Below are 18,453 nucleotides of genomic sequence, written 5' to 3'. Positions count from 1 at the left end.
TCCACACCAACGTGAACATGCGTGGGAGCTGAGTCAGAACCTCTGGCCGGAGGGGGTGGACGCCGGTGACGCCGGGAGGCCGGGGGCGGCGGGCGGCGAGGGACGTGCGCTGGGACCGCGCCACAGCAGCCCACGTGTGCGTGAGATTTAAAAGTTGGCGGTGCTCGGGGCGGTCAGTTAGGCTGTCGGACCCCACGGGCTGCACGCCGGGGACGCCGAGGCACGGCCAGGGCACGTGGCGGAGCAGCGCAGGGTCCCCAGCAGCTAGTGGTCCTCTGACGCCGCGATGCCGCGGGCAGCGAGCCGCCGCCCCCGGCCTCCCGCCAGACTGGTGGCCGCGGCGTCCCCTCTCCTGCTGCTGCTGCTGCTGGCCTGCTGTGCGGGCTCCAGCCGAGGTAAGAGCCCCGCGCCTCCCGGGCGCCCTGGCCGCCGTCGCGCCGCGCGCTGTTCGTCCCTGCTCCGCTCACCGCTCTCGCTCTGTGGTCCCCTTTCTCTCGTCTTCACTTGGCTTCCGGGACTTACCTTACCCTCGTTCTTCCCGCGGTTCTCGCCCTTGACAACAGACCCGGGTCGCCGCCCCACGGCAGCCAGCGGCGCCCGCGCGTTTCCCAGTCCCTGGGGACGTCCCCAGGCCACGCGCGGCGGTACCCAGGCGGAGACCCTGCAAGGGGCAGGCTGCGGTAGGTGGAGACTTGTGAGGCTACTGCATACTCTGAATTTCCAGCCTCCGTGGCCCAGGGGTAACGGGAATTAACATGGTGAACAAGAAAAGGCTTTCCCTTTGATCGCAATTTTTGGAGAGCTTAATGCAAACAGGCCCTGTCCTGGCCCTTTAGAAGGGGAAAGAGTGGGCGCTCTGAGTATTACAGGTTTTCAGGCACCAAGTCAGGAAACGGAGGACAGACCTCAGCACGCAAAGTTGGAGAGTGTGCATGCCCGACTTTCAGGGATTGCTACAGCTAAAGCCAGTGAAGGCAGATGTGATTTGACATCAATAAGGACTTCCTGAACTTGGTGTAAAGAAATAGGAAAACCAAGGTCTGGGAAGCAGGTCTCAAGCTTCAGGGGCAACAGCAAAGCAAACGCAAACGTTCTGGGGATGGATAACTTCCCTGATCCCCTAAAAGTTACAGGTCACCTTTCCAGGTACCTTGGGGGAACCGTTCATCCCCCTAACTCTGACGCCAGGGACCCCTCCTGTGCGGAACAGGCTCCCTGTGCTGTCCTGTCGGTAAGGTAAAGGTGAGAGGGCTGTGTCAGCACACTGGGGACCTAAAATCACAACTACGGAGGCCTTTCAGAGCCTGTAGCCCAGCCCTCAATTAGAGATGGAGAAAAGGAGACTATTATATTTTTCCTAATCTACTTTTATTGCTCTCCTTTCATTGTTTTTTGTTTATTTTAGAGACGGGGTGGGGGGGGTCCCCTGCTTGAAGAGTAGTGTAATTTGACTTTGAAATCTAAGCAATCATAAGAGAACAGCCTTTTCTACGTAGCCAGTGTGATACAGCAGGGCTTATGCAAGGTAAATGTTCATCCTTTTCGATTTTAAATACATTACTGGTAAAATTAGGATTGTAATCTTTATCTGTCTTCTTAAGGAAGCAGAATAGAATAGTTTTAAAAGTGACTTTGCTATATAAAGAAAATATGCTATCCATGCATGCTACATGCTGTATTCTTGCAGTGATTATTGCATCAGTGGGAGGTAACAACTGCCTTTAGGAGAAGGGGAGTGAATTTTCAGGCTGCTGGTGATTTAGCAGTAACTATGGAAAGCAGTAGCTGGTAGCTCAAAAAGATGACTCTTGGGTTTTACTTCCAGAAGAAAATTTCTGCTGGCTGACCAATCATTTTCATAAATATCCCTGGTATTTTTCAAGCAAAAGGACAAGATACCTCCTTCACTATCCAGAAGCCTCCTAGACTGCCCTTTTGTGTTTTCATTCCCCTTCGGACCTGCTCTTAATACTGAAAAACTAATTTAACCTTTCTAAAAATGTGGTGGAAAGGGGAGAGGGAGATAAACAGTGTGGTCTTCCCTAGTCATGAGTCACTAAAGGTGCCACTGGGGGACGTGTCACATGTAAGCCAAATCAGAGGTAATCTGCCAACATCAATCAAGATGCAACGGGATGTGTCAGAACAGTAAAACAAGTGTCACACCACCAGAGGGAAATAAAAGTGTCATCCAGTGCAGCATCTTTGGCAATAAGTGAATTAGCAGAAAGCACACTAGCAATGAGAGGATAAAAGGTCACCCACAGATTCAGCAATTATTGTTCAAAAAAATTATCAAAATTTCCTATAAGAGAAACACATTTTGGATATCTGCAGCAATCTGTCACTTGGTTTTGCCTGTGATAGTAAATGACCAACTGGCCAATACTCAGTTAAGGACTGCCTTTTTTCATCCACACCCCTTGCTCATAGAATAATTCTTAAAGTTCAAGCAGTAGTAATGATTTCCCAGTTCCCAACCCTAGAATGAAGTATGTACCAGCAATAAGAAAAAGATAATTGACACCACTTTTAGAATAATCAGGTCTTTCTTTTTCTTACACATAATGTATTTACAGACATACAAGTTGTCCGCTTATATTATTTGCATCAAAGTGTACTGTACAAGACTGATGATTTAAAAAAAAAACAAAAAAGATGATAATTTCACTTTACTAAATAGTACTGAAGGAAAATATGTCGATGAAACTTATCAAAAATAGTCTAGTTTTATGATGTAGGTAATAGTAACACTATCTCTGAAAATGGAAAGTAATCTAAGTACATTATTGATTGCTCTTTGGTAGTATAAAGTCCATATCCAGGAGGAAAATCACATTAACTCTAGTTAACACATAAAAAAGGGGAAAAAATAATTCCCTCTTAACATTTGGGTTCAGACATACAATATTAGTGCTGATTGTCTATAAATCGTAGAAAATTTTCTTCAGTTTGGCTTCTCTGGCCTTTTAACCCTAAGACTGTGTTTACGTTTTTTATGGAAGGTCCACAAGGTACTCCGTTTTAACTTTTTTAAGTGCTTGAGTTTAAGTTAGATATAATGGTAATTTCTAAATGCTCATGGCTGGAGGTTTCTAATGGTCCTGGTGAGGCAGTATGGCTGAACGCAGTGCACTGAGGACGCTTCAGTGTTTACTTGGGGGCCAGGGGATGGCCAGGAGTATAAGAATATAAAGTTGCATTTTTTGAATATATACACCCTGTAAGATCACCCAGTACTGTATATTAAAATCTAAGAAACATAGCTTTATCTCTTCCTAAAAACAGAATGCGCTCAGAGTATAATCCACAGACAACTGTGTCTTTGGGATAGGTTTGTAGTAGAGTGAGAATATATAATTGAGAAGTGAAGATTAATAAAATAAAATAAAAGGCTCGGCGCCTATAGTTCAACCGGCTAAGGCGCCAGCCACGTACACCTGAGGTGGCGGGTTCGAATCCCCAGCCCGGACCCGCCAAACAACAATGAAGGCTGCAACCAAAAAATAGCCGGGCGCTGTGGCGGGCGCCTGTGGTCCCAGCTACTTGGGAGGCGGAGGCAGGAGACTCGCTTGAGCCCAGGAGTTGGAGGTTGCTGTGAGCTGTAATGCCACGGCACTCTACCCAGGGGGACAGCTTGAGGCTCTGTCTCAAAAAAAAATAAAAAAATAAAAAGAATAAAAAAGAGAAGTGAAGATTATTTGCCTACCTTGAATAGTTGTCTGTCCAATGAGAGGGGATTCAGCTGGGTTCTGAAATAAAGCAAGTTAGTTCTATTATGAACTACAAGAACACCAAATTATTTCTAATGCTCAGTACCACAGAAAATATAGTTGGTTACTGTTATATTATTAGAACTTAAATAAATAATAGTAAAAACTTGTGTGAATTCAAGGCAAGACTTGCCTAAAAGTGATAGAATTAGGAAAAATAAATCTATCAGGCTTGGCTTGAAACCTGCCTTCTTGCCTATCTATTTAGGTGTTCTTAGACAAATTACTTAATCCTTCCTTCCTTCTGTTTCCTCCTTTTAAAATGGGGACAATAACAATAATACCTATCTTGAAAGGTTGGTATGAGAATTAAAGGACATAATACATTTACAATGTTTAGCATGGTACTTTACATCAAATAAATGCTCAGTAAGTGCTATCTCATTATTTTTAAAAAGTTCTCTTTAAGCCTATTTTTTAAAGTTCTTAATTTTGCTATATTGTAAGTCTTAGAAACATTTGCAGTCTTATGCTGCAGGAGTTGTCTTGTTTTTAAGTAAAAGTAAATGTATATGTATGTATATAAGATATTACTCATTACATTTAAGTATTCATAAAAATCGAAAATACTGAGATAATATTTATAATTTTCATAGTATGAATTAGAAAATTAAACCTATGGAGAAAGCTTATTCTGGAGGATGGAAGCTAGGTAACATTTTTTTTTTCAGAGACAGAGTCTTATATTATCGCCCTCGGTAGAGTGCTGTGGCGTCACAGCTCTCAGCAACCTCCAACTCCTGGGCTTAGGAGATTCTCTTGCCTTAGCCTCCCAAGTAGCTGGGACTATAGGCACCCGCCACAACACCCGGCTATTTTTTTTGTTGCAGATCGGCCAGGGCTGGGTTTGAACCTGCCACCCTTGGTATATGGGGCTGGCACCCTACCCGCTGAGCCACAGGCACCACTCTAACATTTTTATTTCAATAATAATTAAGGCTCTAATAAGTAATTGTTTTATTTATTTATTTTCATATTGCTTCAACATTTTATTAAATTTTTTGTATTACGTCATTTATCCAAAACATTTAAAGTACCAGAGAGAGACAAATGCATCTTTTTAAAAAAGAGAGATACAGATAAAACACGTCTAGGTGAGGTAATGTTGTATAAGATTCATTATCAAATTACATGCTTTTGTTATTCTGCTATATGATATCAGTATCATATCAATATTAAATGACTTAAAAGTATGACATTACACATCCAATTTGTGTGTGTGTGAGAGAGAAAGAGAGAGAGTTCTATGTATAACTACTTGAATAACAGAAATGCCAATAGTAAGTATCATAGATTCTAGTGCAATGTGAATTGTTACCCAAAAGATTTTACCTGCTTATGTAAGTTTTGGAAATGATTCAAACCTGGCTATATCTTCTTAAGAGCTGGCAGAGTAGTCTTTACTGTTCTAAAAGATCAGTGGGCAAACATTCTTCACAATCTCAGTTGATAAAACAAATACCAAAGCAGCATTTCTTTGTTTTTTCATTTTCTGAACAGATTTATGAATATTTGGATGAAAATATTGAAGCATTTGTGTCCAATCAATAAAGTGAATGCTTTGTGCAGCTATAATAAAGCCAGTGCTTAAAAGACAGTTGTGGGTAGTCAGGTAGATCTGCAAAAGTATCCAAGATCTCTTACCACTCTGGTTTTGTGTGTTTCTAAAGAGCTAAGGACAGTATCAAATACCCTAATCCACAGTCATTTTCAAATTAAGCTCCTTTATACTATTTCATATTTTTGCAGTTTTTGGCCAGGGCTTGGTTTGAAGCCACCACCTCTGGTATATGGGGCCAGCGCCCTACTCCTTTGAGCCACAGGTGCTGCCCCTAACCTAGGATTTTTTTTTTTTTTTTTAAGGACTCATAAAATAGAGAACAGGGCCAGGTGTGGGCTGGGCTCACACCTGTAATCTCAGCATTCTGGGAGGCCTAGGCAAGTGGATTGAGCTCAGGAGTTAAGACTAGCCTGAGCAAGAGCTAGACCCCATCTCAAAAAAGAAAAAAAAAAAATCCCCAGGGCTGTGAAAGGCTCCTGTAGTCCCAGCTACTCAAGAGCCTGAGGCAAGAAGCTCACTTAATTACGCATTTGAGGTTGTTGTGAGCTGTGATGCTACAGCAACCTAGGGCACAGAGTGAGACTGTGTCTCAAAAAGAAAAAAGAGAGAGAGAAGAGCATCTAAGGAAACTCTACTGCACAGATTTAGTAAATCAATTCATAAGTTCACTTTACACAGTAAGTTAATATTTATCAGCTCTTTATTCAACTGCATTCAGTTTGTATAACTCAAATTAAGAAGCCCTATAATGAAAGGCAAACATGTCACAAGCTTCATGGCCACAATTTGACGTTTATGTAAGAGGACCATTGACTGGTGGAACATTTTGATAGAATCTTACTCATACTACTATTAGTCATATTAAATTAAAAATAGTGTTCTAAGCTATTATTATCTTAAGAAATTTAGCCCATGGATATTTGATTTTGGCACCTATATGTTAAAGAAAAATATTCTTCAAGTAGTTTTGAACAGGGAAAGAGTGCCTGGTAGTTACTTCACTTATTCTCTTCTAAATTCAGAGAAACAATCTTGGCCAGATTAAATCTAAGTACTTGACTTTTAAAGATTTCATGTTTCAACTAATTTTGAACGGCAGTAAAAAAAATTAGTATTTTACTTTCATCATTTTAATTTTAACATTAATTTGTGTTCTCTTTCTCCAAAAAGTCAGAAAATAAGATCAGTCTTACATATGTGGTTTAGCTTATCAGTTTTACAATGATTCCATAATAAAATAAATTTATATAATTATATTTTCATACTAACTTCCAACAAATAACCACTAGTAAGTATTTAATTACATTCAGAATCTGTTTGAGAAATTTTGTGAAACTTTAAATTTTCCAGTTTGCTTGAAACCACCTTGTTATAATAAAAGTGGGTAGTTTTTCAGAAATTGAACATATAAACAACTAAAAAGTTATTTGGCCCAGTTAAAAAGCAATGAAAGCAACTCAATACCATGGGTTGGACAAAGTAAACTCTACTCTAAAAGATTAACTTTAACATACAAAATGGGATCCAAGGTGTTTTATTTGCCCCCTCTTGGTAGAATTTAAAAATGGAAAACATGTTTCAGTAATTAAAACACACACAAGACAAGAGAAAGTTGCTACTTACATACTGTTTTACAATTGTTGAATGCCTTTTTTTTGTTTGTTCCAACACTATCACAAAATGTAACCATTTCTGTGACATTTAGAAAGTAAATTTCAGTTTGTATGGATTTGGGGTTGGACAACATCAGTGCAAAGTCATTGTGCTTCAGAGTACTGAATGATTTCTGGTTAAAACTGATCACCCAGGTGAAGAAATGAAACTTAAAAATGGTTAATGATGGATTGAATACATGTTTTACAATACAAAGACCCTAACCCACCAAATTAAGTTTAGGGATAGACATTTTTTATCTCATTTTTTCTTTTTTATTTATATATTGAAATGTATTTTTCCCCCTTCAACCATAAAATACAAAGACATGTTTCCTTTAAGGTTTGTATTTTTAATTCAGTATTCATTCAAACAAGAATTAAAATACAGTACACACCGTATGCTGCTGTTTTACAGATTACCAAAATTATTTCCGCTGCTCTTTTTCAAAATAGCATTTGAGATTTAGATTCCAGCACTAGTTAGTCCAGAAGACATAATCTGGATAATTTGCTATGAAATTATTAGGGATTTAAAAAAAGAAAGAAATTATTATGGATAAAAGTGAAATTGGTAGAAAAATCTCATACTGATTATCTTGACTTTTCATTTTTTTAAGACATTGGTATGCATTTTGTGGCAAATTGCTTCCAAATTTGAAAACTCAATAAAAATAATACTTAAGCAAATTAAATTTTAGTTATAATATTCTTTGTGCTAAAGTAAAAATGACCCTAGGAAAAAGCAAAATGTTTTTATCAAATATAAAATAAAATTTCATAGAGCTGAATCTATAACCTTAATTAATATTGGTTACATATTTATTTCACCTTCTAGAGGTATGTTGGCCTGTTTTCCTTAATACAGTGTGATATCCTTAATATAATATAAAAGTTTTACTTTTAAGCAAATAAATAATGTCTTAATTGAAAAAGATTAAGAGAATTTGATCTGGCAATCTGTAAACAAGAAGTATAGGGTTTTAAATTGCATTGTCCCTATATAACTTATAACGGTTGTATATATGTATCTTATAAAGTCATCTTTGTACACACATATGACTTTCATTCACTTCTGAATGACTTGTCTCAGAGGGGACAAAGTTAAAATTCACCTGGGAATTTGTGCCTCTTGCCTACTGTATAGTCTTCATTAAATAATGGCTTCAATATTTTCTTTCAGATTTTACTTAAAGTAATTCTTTTTAAAAATACCTTCATTACAATATAGTTTTCATACCATAAAATTGAGTTGTTTTAAGTACACAATTCAGTGATTTTTCTTTTTTAGTAGATTTGTGCAGCTATCATAGAAATATAATTTTGGAACATTTCTGTTATTCCCAAAAGATCTGTTATGTGCATTTGCAGTCAATCCCCATATCTCCCTCAAGTCCCGGGCAACCATTCCTCATCCTGTCACTATATATTTTCTTTCTCTGGACATTTCATACACATGGAGTCACACAATATTTGGTCTTTTATATATGGCTTGTTTGACTGAGCATAGTATTTCTGAGGTTCATGTTGTAGCAGATACACATTGTTAGTTCATTCATTTTTATGGCCAAATAGCATTGCATTGTGTGGATATACTACATTTTATTTATTTACCAGTTGATGGACATTTGGATTGTTTATACTTTTGTACTAGTATGAATAAATGCTGCTATTGAACATTCATGTACAAGTTTTTATTTAGGCACATACATAATTCATTCTTGAGAGTAATGTCTTTCTAATTTTATTAAGGTTAATTTAATAATTATGTCTCCTTTTACTAAGTCAAATACTGAAATATCTACATGACATATGTGGGCAATTACATAGACTAAAAAATGAAAAATAGCATCTGAAAAGGAATTATATACAGATATTTAATTTTGGAAGAGATACTATAAAATTAACAGGTGGGTATAACTTTATTTTTAGGTGCTCTGATATTACCTCAAGGATTGCAGCCTGAACAAGAAGAACTACAGTTGTGGAATGAGGTAAAGAATTATAATCAAGGCTCGGCGCCTGTGGCTCAAACGGCTAGGGCACCAGCCACATACACTTAGGATGGCGGGTTCAAATCCCCAGCCTGGGCCCGCCAAACAACAATAATGGCTGCAACCAAAAAATGGCCAGGTGTTGTGGGGGGTGCCTGTGGTCCCAGCTGCTTGGGAGGCTGAGGCAGGAGACTCGCTTGAGCCCAGGAGTTGGAGGTTGCTGTGAGCTGTGACGCCATGGCACTCTACCCTGGGGGACAGCTTGAGGCTCCATCTCAAAAAAAAAAAAAGAATTATAATCAAAAAAATTAGTGGAAATTTTGCTTTTCTTTGAAATTATTATGGTAGAATGAAATAATATAATTGAACTTTCAGACAACTATAGCTTTACCAACATTTTGATGTACTAATATCCAGAATTATTATTTTTATTAAATAAAAGGAAAGATGAAAAGGAAGAATACAGTAAATGGTAAAGAAATCAGAAATGAATCATAGAAATTATAATAAATGTGAATGTGATAAAATATACCACTTAAAAGACAGGTATTCTAAGATTATATTTTTTAAAAATGATCCAGGAATATATTGTTTATAAAAGTGACACTTAGAGAAAACAAAACCAAAAAAAAAAAAAAAGATAAAATATAGAAGTATGAAAAATGAGGTACCAAGCAAATATGAACTGAAAGAAACTTTCTGATGATGGACAAACCATCATCATCACCCACAAATCTTATATGCTGATAAAAGAACAATAGCACAAGAAGATACAGCCATCATTAATATACACTAACAATGCAACCTCAAAATTTATTTAATAACTGATACAACTTGAGGAAGAAAAGGTAGATCAACAGTTGTATTAGAGATTTTATGCACTTCTTTCAAAAACCAATAGTTGAAGCAGATAACTCATAAGTAGATATATCAAATATCTAACCATACAGTTAATTTGAGCTGTTAGAAATGTTTTTTAAATCCTGCCTTAAGTAGTATACACATTCTTGTTGAGTACAATTAGAGGATTAAAAAATAGAATGTATGTTAAAACAGAAAGGAAAATTCCATAAATTAGAAAATACTCATTTCCTATTAAATTACATTAAAAGTACAGATTTCCTTCCACAAAGGACTCCTTTGAAAAGGGTAAGACCCTTTGAAAGGAGCTAGGATAACATCTGAGGTTGATAAGGAGTTACTTTTCTAGAATACCTAAGAAACTCCACCAAAGTTTAGATAGAGCTTGAAAATAAAAATAGTCAAAGGATAAAAACAGTTTGCAGCCAGACACAGTGGCTCACGCCTATAATCCCAACACTGTGGGAGGCTGAGGAAGGAGAATTGCTTGAGCTCAGGGGTTGAAGACTTGCCTGAGCAAGAGTGAGACCCCAACTCCCAAAAAAAAAAAAAAAAAGGAAAAACCCAGCTGGCCACCACAGTGAGCACCTGTAATCCCAGCAGCTTCTGGAGGCTGAGGCAGAGGGATGCCTACAGCCTGAGTCTGAGGCATTCTGCTCAGGGCATAGGGTGGGATTCTATTAAAAAAAAAAAAATCAAAGAAATAAAAATTTAAAAAAAATAAGCAAGGAAATATTAAAAAAAAAAAAAAAAAAAAACATTTTGCAAAAGAAGAAGCCCAAAAGGCCAACTAACATCTAAAGAGATGTTCAGATTCATTAGTAGCAATTAAATGAAACTTAGGACATAAAAATGTCACTTCCTATCCATCAAACTAGCAAAACATTGACATCTGCTAAGTTGAGAGTGTTAACAAGACCTTCATACTTTACTGGTAAGGGTGTTATCTGGTAGGGCTATATGGAAAGCAGCTGAGTGGTCCCCATGATCCAGCATGCCCTTTCTTCAGATATAGCTTTCACAGAAAAAGATATTCAAAGAAGTCCTTCAACTTCTTGATGCTAAGACATATAGTAATTTTTCTACTGGAGTTTTTTTTTTTTAATTACAGAGCTATAGGGATGCTAGAAACACACACTTGTCTAGCCATATAGAGACCTAACTGTTTCAAAATAATTCATCAGTGCACTCAACAGAGTTCTCAAAAGCTGATGGTAGCATTCAAAACCATTAGATTTATTAACCAAATAAAATGAACGTGGACTTACCTAAATGAAAGTGGGCAAGCAGTATTGCTGCGCCCCTCAAATAAATAAAAGCAAGGATTGAAAAGTTTTGTAATTATCTCCTAATTTGATTAACTGAGACTTTGAAAAGTTTTGATGTTTTTATTTAGGTGAAATTGATGTCTGAGATTCAAGGGTTGTCTGTTCTTGGACATGGGTCCCTCACATAGTGGGGCAGCCTGGTCTATGGGCAGACAACTTTCCCCTTGAGCATATATTGTCTTCGGATACATACACACTATGCAAACTTCAGGAGGGATAACTTCCTCCTACCCTGCTAAAGTACAGAATATAACATTTGGAGGTGATGAGTAAGCATTACTCAAAACTCAAAAAAGTCAGAACTTTAAGAGCCTATCTTTTCAGCTTTTCCCTCCCAACTGACTTCTGTTTTTATTTTTTCCCATAATTTTAATTCAACTTAATTAAAGAATTTTTTTTACTGAAGGCCAGGCACAGCAGCTCATGCTTGTAATCCTAGCATTCTGGGATGCCAAGGCAGGTGGATTGCTGGAGCACAGGAGTTTGAGATCAGCCTGAGCAAGAGCAAGACCCTGTCTCTACTAAAAGTAGAAAAACTAGCCTGGCATTGTGGGAGGCACCTGTAATCCTAGCAATTCAGGAGGCTGAGGCAAGAGGATGTCTTCAGCCCAAGACTGAAGTTGCTGTGAACTATGATGATGCCACAGCACTTTGTCCAGAGCAACAGAATGAGACTCTGTCTCAACAAAAAAATAAAGAATTTTTACTAAATGCTTATTCTGGGCAAGTTAGATATGATAGGGCCCTTTCCCTTACTCTGTCTGTGTGTGTGTTTGTGTGTGTCTGTGTGTGTGTGGTTCTGGGGTTGTGTGGTGTGGAAGAGGGTCCATGCGGATGGGCACAAGGGACTAGAGGAATGGAACAGTTCCCCCAAATACATGTGATGGATATAGAGCGATGACGACAAGTCCTATGAGGCTATAAAAGGAGATAGGAGCGTATGCTTTTCCACAGTATCTATACCTTTGTTATCCTCTAGAGAATCATACATTTTAGAACTTGGAAGTAATAAGGAGCTTGAGAAATTATGACTGAAACCCCACCCTTTCATTTTGGTGAGAAGACAAGTCAAATTAAACTCATCAAAAAAGAATTCTGGGACTCTGAGAAGCATCTGAGATGCTATGCCATAAACAGGACTCAACCTAAATCATTCGAGACAGACAAGAATTAGTATCAGTTTTTTCCCAGTTCCATTTTAAAAGGTCACCAAGGAAACAAATGCCATAAACAACTCCAGACCTGCATCTTAGTGCTCAGCTTCTCAGCACAGTTTTTTATGATTACTGTATAATAAATCTCTTTTTCTACAGTTTATAGTCTCTCAAGTATTTTTTCTTAGGATAAAGTCTGAGAACAGTTACTTGCTGACTACTGCTTGATAAACCTTCACTATAAGAATCCTTTCTCAAAAAAATAAAAAATAAAAATAAAAAAAGAATCCTTTCTCATGCTGGTTCCATGGCAGAGGACTAGTGGATTGCCTGTGTTGTATGAAGAGATTTTTTTCTGTATGCTGTTTATCATGCTGTCATTCTGTTAATTTAGGTAACACTAGATAAAGAGCCTCATGACAACGTAAGGTCCTCCTTCATTTGAAGGTCATCCTTTAGTTCGTTCTGACATTTTTCAGACTAAATAATACCCATACTCTCAGTGTGAGAGGCATCCCTGTCAGCCATTACTGAGACATACCTGGGGGGAAATCTCAATTCCAGGACTTCCTAAGCAAGTTTTAGAGGCTCCTCTTTTCCAAATCCTTACTCCTGTCATGAAAGTTTGATTAATGTTACAGAGGTAACTTGAATTTGTAACATCTGCCTTCTATTTTCTGCTCTTTTTCTGTCCATATCCAGGATGTAATTGACATTTTTGTTTTCTACAGATAGCTGATGCTTGTTCACCTTTTCTGTCCATTGATTACCAGCCTCAGGTAATTCTGATTGGAGGTGTTTTGTAATAACATAGGCATTTGTGTAGTACTAATGTTCTTCATTTCTCCCTTTGGATCCTTATGTACATGTCAATATATTAGGTATTATTACATCATTTGCAAGTGATAATCAGTACTAAGGGCTTGTGTTGTAGAATGTAAATAAAATAGATTTATGGATGATATTCGCATAGTTTGGAAATTATGAAATGTCAAATTAAAATGCTAATTTCAAAATCAAATTCTTTGTTAAGTAAAAATACAATATCTGTTGCTGTATTTGGCGGGTTGATATCCTGTCCCTTAATTGAGTTTGAAACCCACTGAGAGATGAACTTATGAGTCTGGTTTACAGAAGTCAAAATATCATTTATAACTGAAAAATCAATTTATGAAAGTTGCTTTAGATCTGATGCCAAGTGTGTTAGCTAAAATTGCCCCCAGAATTAAATTTGCCTGTAAGTCTCTCACAGTGACTCCAGGTCTCTGACCTGAGTCAGCTTCTTAGCCACAGGGCAGAGACTAGGCAAGAACAAGCTGGCCAGAGCACTGGCTCCCTAAAAGCAAAGATCTGAACTGAGCACGCCTGTTTCCTCCTCCCAGTCTGCCCAACAGAGAGTTCACTCCTCTTCCAATAGAAAGAGTTAAGAGGTGGGTTACAGGAGAGGCCAGGAATACTAATCTAGCTCCTCTGCGTGGAAACATAAGGACTGGGAACTAAGTGTGTTCTTCTATTGTCTTTCCTGGGCGATGGCAGCTTCTGTCTGCGCCTCACGTGTGAGCTCACTGAGAGCAGTCAGTCTTCCCGTCTTGGCTTTTTAATCAGTACACTGGTGTCCTAGGCAGAGAACAGGGCTCAGCCAAGACTCCCTGCTCTGTATGTCAAAGCCGTCAGCCTTGTGCCTGGGGGGTTCTTCCTATATAACCAGGCTGGGCTTTGCACAGTCCTTCCGGAATGTTTTCCTGGATGATGTAGAGAATCAGCCATACTGTGTAGAGCTGTATTTCTCCCCCTTTAATCCATTTCTCAGGCTGCAAAGGATCACCTCCACAAAGTTAGAGGCATTAATATTGTAAAGTAAGACCAGGATCATAATAGATGACACTTTGCAACAATATTTCAAATTACTCCAGGAGCATTGACAAACAGATGGATATTAATCATCATCTAAAATTTTGTGTTATATTGAAAATTTCAAGAATTCAGTGATTCAAAGCGCTTTTATTTCTTCAGTCCTAGGAGAATGAATTTTAAAGCACTCATTTAGACCTCCATTAAGATAAACTTACATTTTATTGGATTTTTTTACTGTGCATCTTTTAAGAAGAGCTTGGTAAATTTACTATTTGCATCTTTTACATTTACAATGTAAACTGTAATAAATTTGTCCATATCCAGAACAAATTAAAACATCATTTAGTTGCACATTAACCACTGTTTTATTTTTTAATTCTGAACAATGCTACAAAATATTTTTACCAAATAGAAAACAAAAGATCTTTTGGGTCCATAAATTAAAATTTTTATATATGAAAAATCCTTTAAAAGTAGTTAAGAAATGGCTTTTTGTACAGAGGATTTGAAGAAAATGAATTTGTTTTGAAACATTTTCAGTCAAGCTTCAGTCTTACTGAATTTCATCTAGCTTAGAAACTATTTTTTCTTTTTTTTCTGAGACAGTCTCACTATGTCACCCTTGGTAGAGTGCTGTGGTGTCACAGCTCACAGCAACCTCAAACTCTTGGGCTTAAACAATTCTCTTGCCTCAGCCTCCCAAGTAGTTGGGAGTACAGCTGCCCACCACAATGCCTGGCTATTTTTTGTTGCAGTTGCCATTGTTGTTTAGCGTGCCAAATCCAATGACCTCTCCTTACCCTCCTCCTTCCTTCCCTCCCTCTCCTCTCCCCTTCCCCCACCCTGCACTGTATACTAGGTCATCAATTGTCCTTATATCAAAATTGAGTACATTGGATTCTTGTTTCTCCATTCTTGTGATGCTTTACTAAGAAGAATGTGTTCCACCTCCATCCAAGTTAGTACAAAAGCTATATAGTTGCCATCTTTTTTAGTGGCTGAATAATATTTCATGGTATACATATACCATAGCTTGTTAATCCATTCCTGGGTTGATGGGCATTTAGACTGTTTCCACATCTCGGTGATTATAAATTGAGCTGTGATAAACAGTCTAGTGCAATATGTCCTTGTGATAAAAGGAATTTTTTTCTTCTGGGTAGATGCCCAATAATGGGATTGCAGGATCAAATGGGAGGTCTAGTTTGAGTTCTTTGAGGATTCTCCATACTTCCTTCCAAAAACGTTGTATTAGTTTGCAGTCCCACCAGTAGTGTAAAAGTGTTCCCTTCTCTTACACATCCACAGCAGCATCTGCAGCTTTGAGATTTTTGTGGTGTGGGCCATTTTCACTGGGGTTAGGTGAAGGTATCATCCTGGGAAAAGACTTCAGGAAGAAGATTTCAGTGGCAATTGCAACAGCAGCAAAAATAAGCAAATGGGATTTAGCTTCTGTACAGCTAAGGAGACAACAACCGAAGAAAATAGACAACCTACACAATGGGAAGGATATTTGCATATTTTGAATCAGACAAAAGATTGATAACTAGGATCTACAGAGAACTCAAATTAAGCAACATAAAAAGAGCCAACAATCCCTTATATAACTCGACAAGAAAGATGAATAGAACCTTCTCTAAAGAAGACAAATGACTAATAAACATATGAAAATATGCTCATTGTTACTAATTATCAGAGAAATGCAAATCAAAACCACGCTTAGAAACTATTTTCTAAAGCACTTGTTTTCAACCTTCCTAATGCTGCAATGTATTTTCATTGTTAAAAAGAGATCGCAACCCACAGGTTGAGAACTGCTGGTAAGAGAAACAACTCATATATGTGAATTTATTCTTCTCTGAGATACAAGTTTGACACATGACATCACTAGAGATTTTATTATTTTGTATCTTGTAGCATTTCAAAATAGGCCATAAAGGGAGACTTAGGGATTTTATTTCCAGAATTTTATGGGTTGACCTGTGTACCCAGTTCTAAACGTAACAAGTGAGAAAGGATGTATCAGCATTCACAGTGTACCTGGCTCTAAACGTATCAAGTGAGAAAGGATGTATCAGCATTCACAGTGTACCCAGCTCTAAACGTAACAAGTGAGAAAGGATGTATCAGCATTCACAGTGTACCCGGCTCTAAACGTAACAAGTGAGAAAGGATGTATCAGCATTCACACTCCACTTTTTCTTTCATTCAACTCCCAGTTATAGGCTTAACAGGCAATACCAGCGTGGTACAGGAATACTTAATAGATCAGAAGTCCTTGCCTCTAGGCCATACTCTACTAGTACTAGCCATGTATGGTACTGGGCAAGTGACCATCTCTTAGAACAGTGATTTTCAACCTGTGTACCTCAGCACACGGGGATGCAGTGAGAGGATCTTAGGCATGCCTCCAAAGTTTTTAAAGATCATTAATTAAATTATTTCAAAAGCAGTTCAAAGCACAGTAAGTATATTCTTTTTACTTTTTTTAATCAACATAATTTAAGTGTGCAACAGAAATTCAAGGGTGCCTGAGATAAAAAAGGTTGAAAAACACTGTCTTAAAACCTCACTTCCTCTGTACCTGAAAATAACAATTCCTGTCCTGTATACCTTACAGTTGTATTTTCAGGACAGAATGATAGGGATACGTTCTAAGAAATGTATAGTGATTTTGTTGTTGTGCTAACATCATAGCGTGAGTTAGACAAACCTAGATGGTGCAGCTTACTCCATACCTAGTCTGTATGGTACGACCCATTGCTCCTGGGGTACACACCCCCACAGCACATTACTGTGCTGAACACTGCAGGCAGGTGTAACATAATAATTGTGTATCTAAACATAGAAAAGGTACAGTAAAATACAATATAGAAGATAAAAAATGTTATACTGATATGGGCACTTACCATGAATGGAGCTTGCCAGACTGGGAGTTGCTCTGGGTGAGTGGCTGAGAGAGAGGGGAGTTGACTGTGAAGGCCAGGACATCACTGTGCACTACTGTACAACTTTCTAAACACTGCACACTTAAGCTGCCTTACATTGATTTTAAAACTTTTTCTTTCTTAAATAATAAATTTACCTTAGCATGCTATAACTTTTTTACTTCATAAACTTTTTAATTTTTTAAAACTTTTTGCAAGTTTTAATAACTTAGCTTAAAACACATACATTGTACAGCTGTACAAAATTTTTTTATTTCCTTATATAAGCTTTGAAATTTAAAAAGAAATTTATTTTGGGCAGTGCCTGCGGTTCAAAGGAGTAGGGTGCTGGGCCCATATACCGGAGGTGGCAGGTTCAAACCCAGCCCTGGCCAAAAACTGTAAAAAAAAAAAAAAAAAAAAAAATTATTACTTGCTAAACGTTCTTGTTAAAAACTAAGACACAAATTCACACATTCGCCTAGGCTTATATAGGGTCAGGATCATCTCCATGTCTCAAAGTGATAAGAATTTTCCAGCTTCATTATAATCGTCTAGGACCACTGTCATACATGTGGTCTGCCACTATATAGTGCACGATTATATATGAAAATGTTTTGTGATTTATCGAAGTACTATGTAAATATGAGATGTTATTGATAAATATCCCAACAGTTTGCACAACAAGGAAACAAATGGAATGCAGAGGACAAAGTGGGCCTCTGATGCCAGGAAGGATGCACAGAGAAGCCTCAGGGCTCCTAACCTCAGCCAACATGTTGTTCAAAGCGTGAGAATAGTGGTGGCCCTGAATAGTACTTCTCTTCACATGTCTTCTAAATTAATTAGCCTGTAATCCTAGCATCCTGGGATCCACCAGCCTAGACCTTGAGCTCAGGAGTTTGAGACCAGCCTGAGCAAGAGCAAGACCCAGTCTCAAAAAAAAAAAAAAAAAAATACCCAAGCATTGTGAAGAGTCTTATAGTCCCAGCTTCTTGAGAGGCCCAAGCAAGAGGATCACTTGAGCCCAAGAGTTTGAGGTTGCTTTGAGCTATGACACCTCACAGCAACTTCATGGCACTCTACCAAGGGCAGGAAAGTGAGACTCTGTTTAAAGAAATAAAAATAAAATAAAAATAAAAAATAACTGCAGCTGTAAATTAAACACAAGGACTTTACCAACATTTAATCCTTCCAAGAACTCTCTGCAGTGATGTCATCTCTGATTTATGGAGGAAGAAACTGCAATTTAGAGAGGTTAGGTAACCAGCCCAAGGTGACACAGCGAATGAAGAGTAGAAATGGAGGCAGCACCCATAGCTCAGTGGGTAGGGTGCCAGCCACATACA

The 18,453-nt window shown here is 38.0% G+C and overlaps 1 protein-coding gene across 1 annotated transcript in view; it reads left to right on the top strand.

Moving 5' to 3' along the window:
- The first annotated feature begins 286 nt into the window (after positions 1 to 286).
- NMU (neuromedin U) overlaps positions 287 to 18,453 on the top strand; it is a 35,150-nt gene continuing 16,983 nt past the window's right edge. The window contains exons 1-4 of the mRNA XM_023515986.1: positions 287 to 395; positions 564 to 680; positions 8,919 to 8,980; positions 13,055 to 13,102. Coding sequence (XP_023371754.1) covers positions 287 to 395; positions 564 to 680; positions 8,919 to 8,980; positions 13,055 to 13,102 — 336 coding nt within the window. The remainder of the gene's footprint in view (positions 396 to 563; positions 681 to 8,918; positions 8,981 to 13,054; positions 13,103 to 18,453) is intronic.

The sequence above is a fragment of the Otolemur garnettii genome, unplaced genomic scaffold (genome assembly GCF_000181295.1).
Source record: "Otolemur garnettii isolate 467f Iridium unplaced genomic scaffold, OtoGar3 scaffold00083, whole genome shotgun sequence".
In the NCBI taxonomy this organism is placed as follows: Eukaryota; Metazoa; Chordata; class Mammalia; order Primates; family Galagidae; genus Otolemur; species Otolemur garnettii.
The sequence above is the reverse complement of the archived record's forward strand: the minus strand, read 5'-3'. Positions and strand labels throughout refer to the sequence as shown.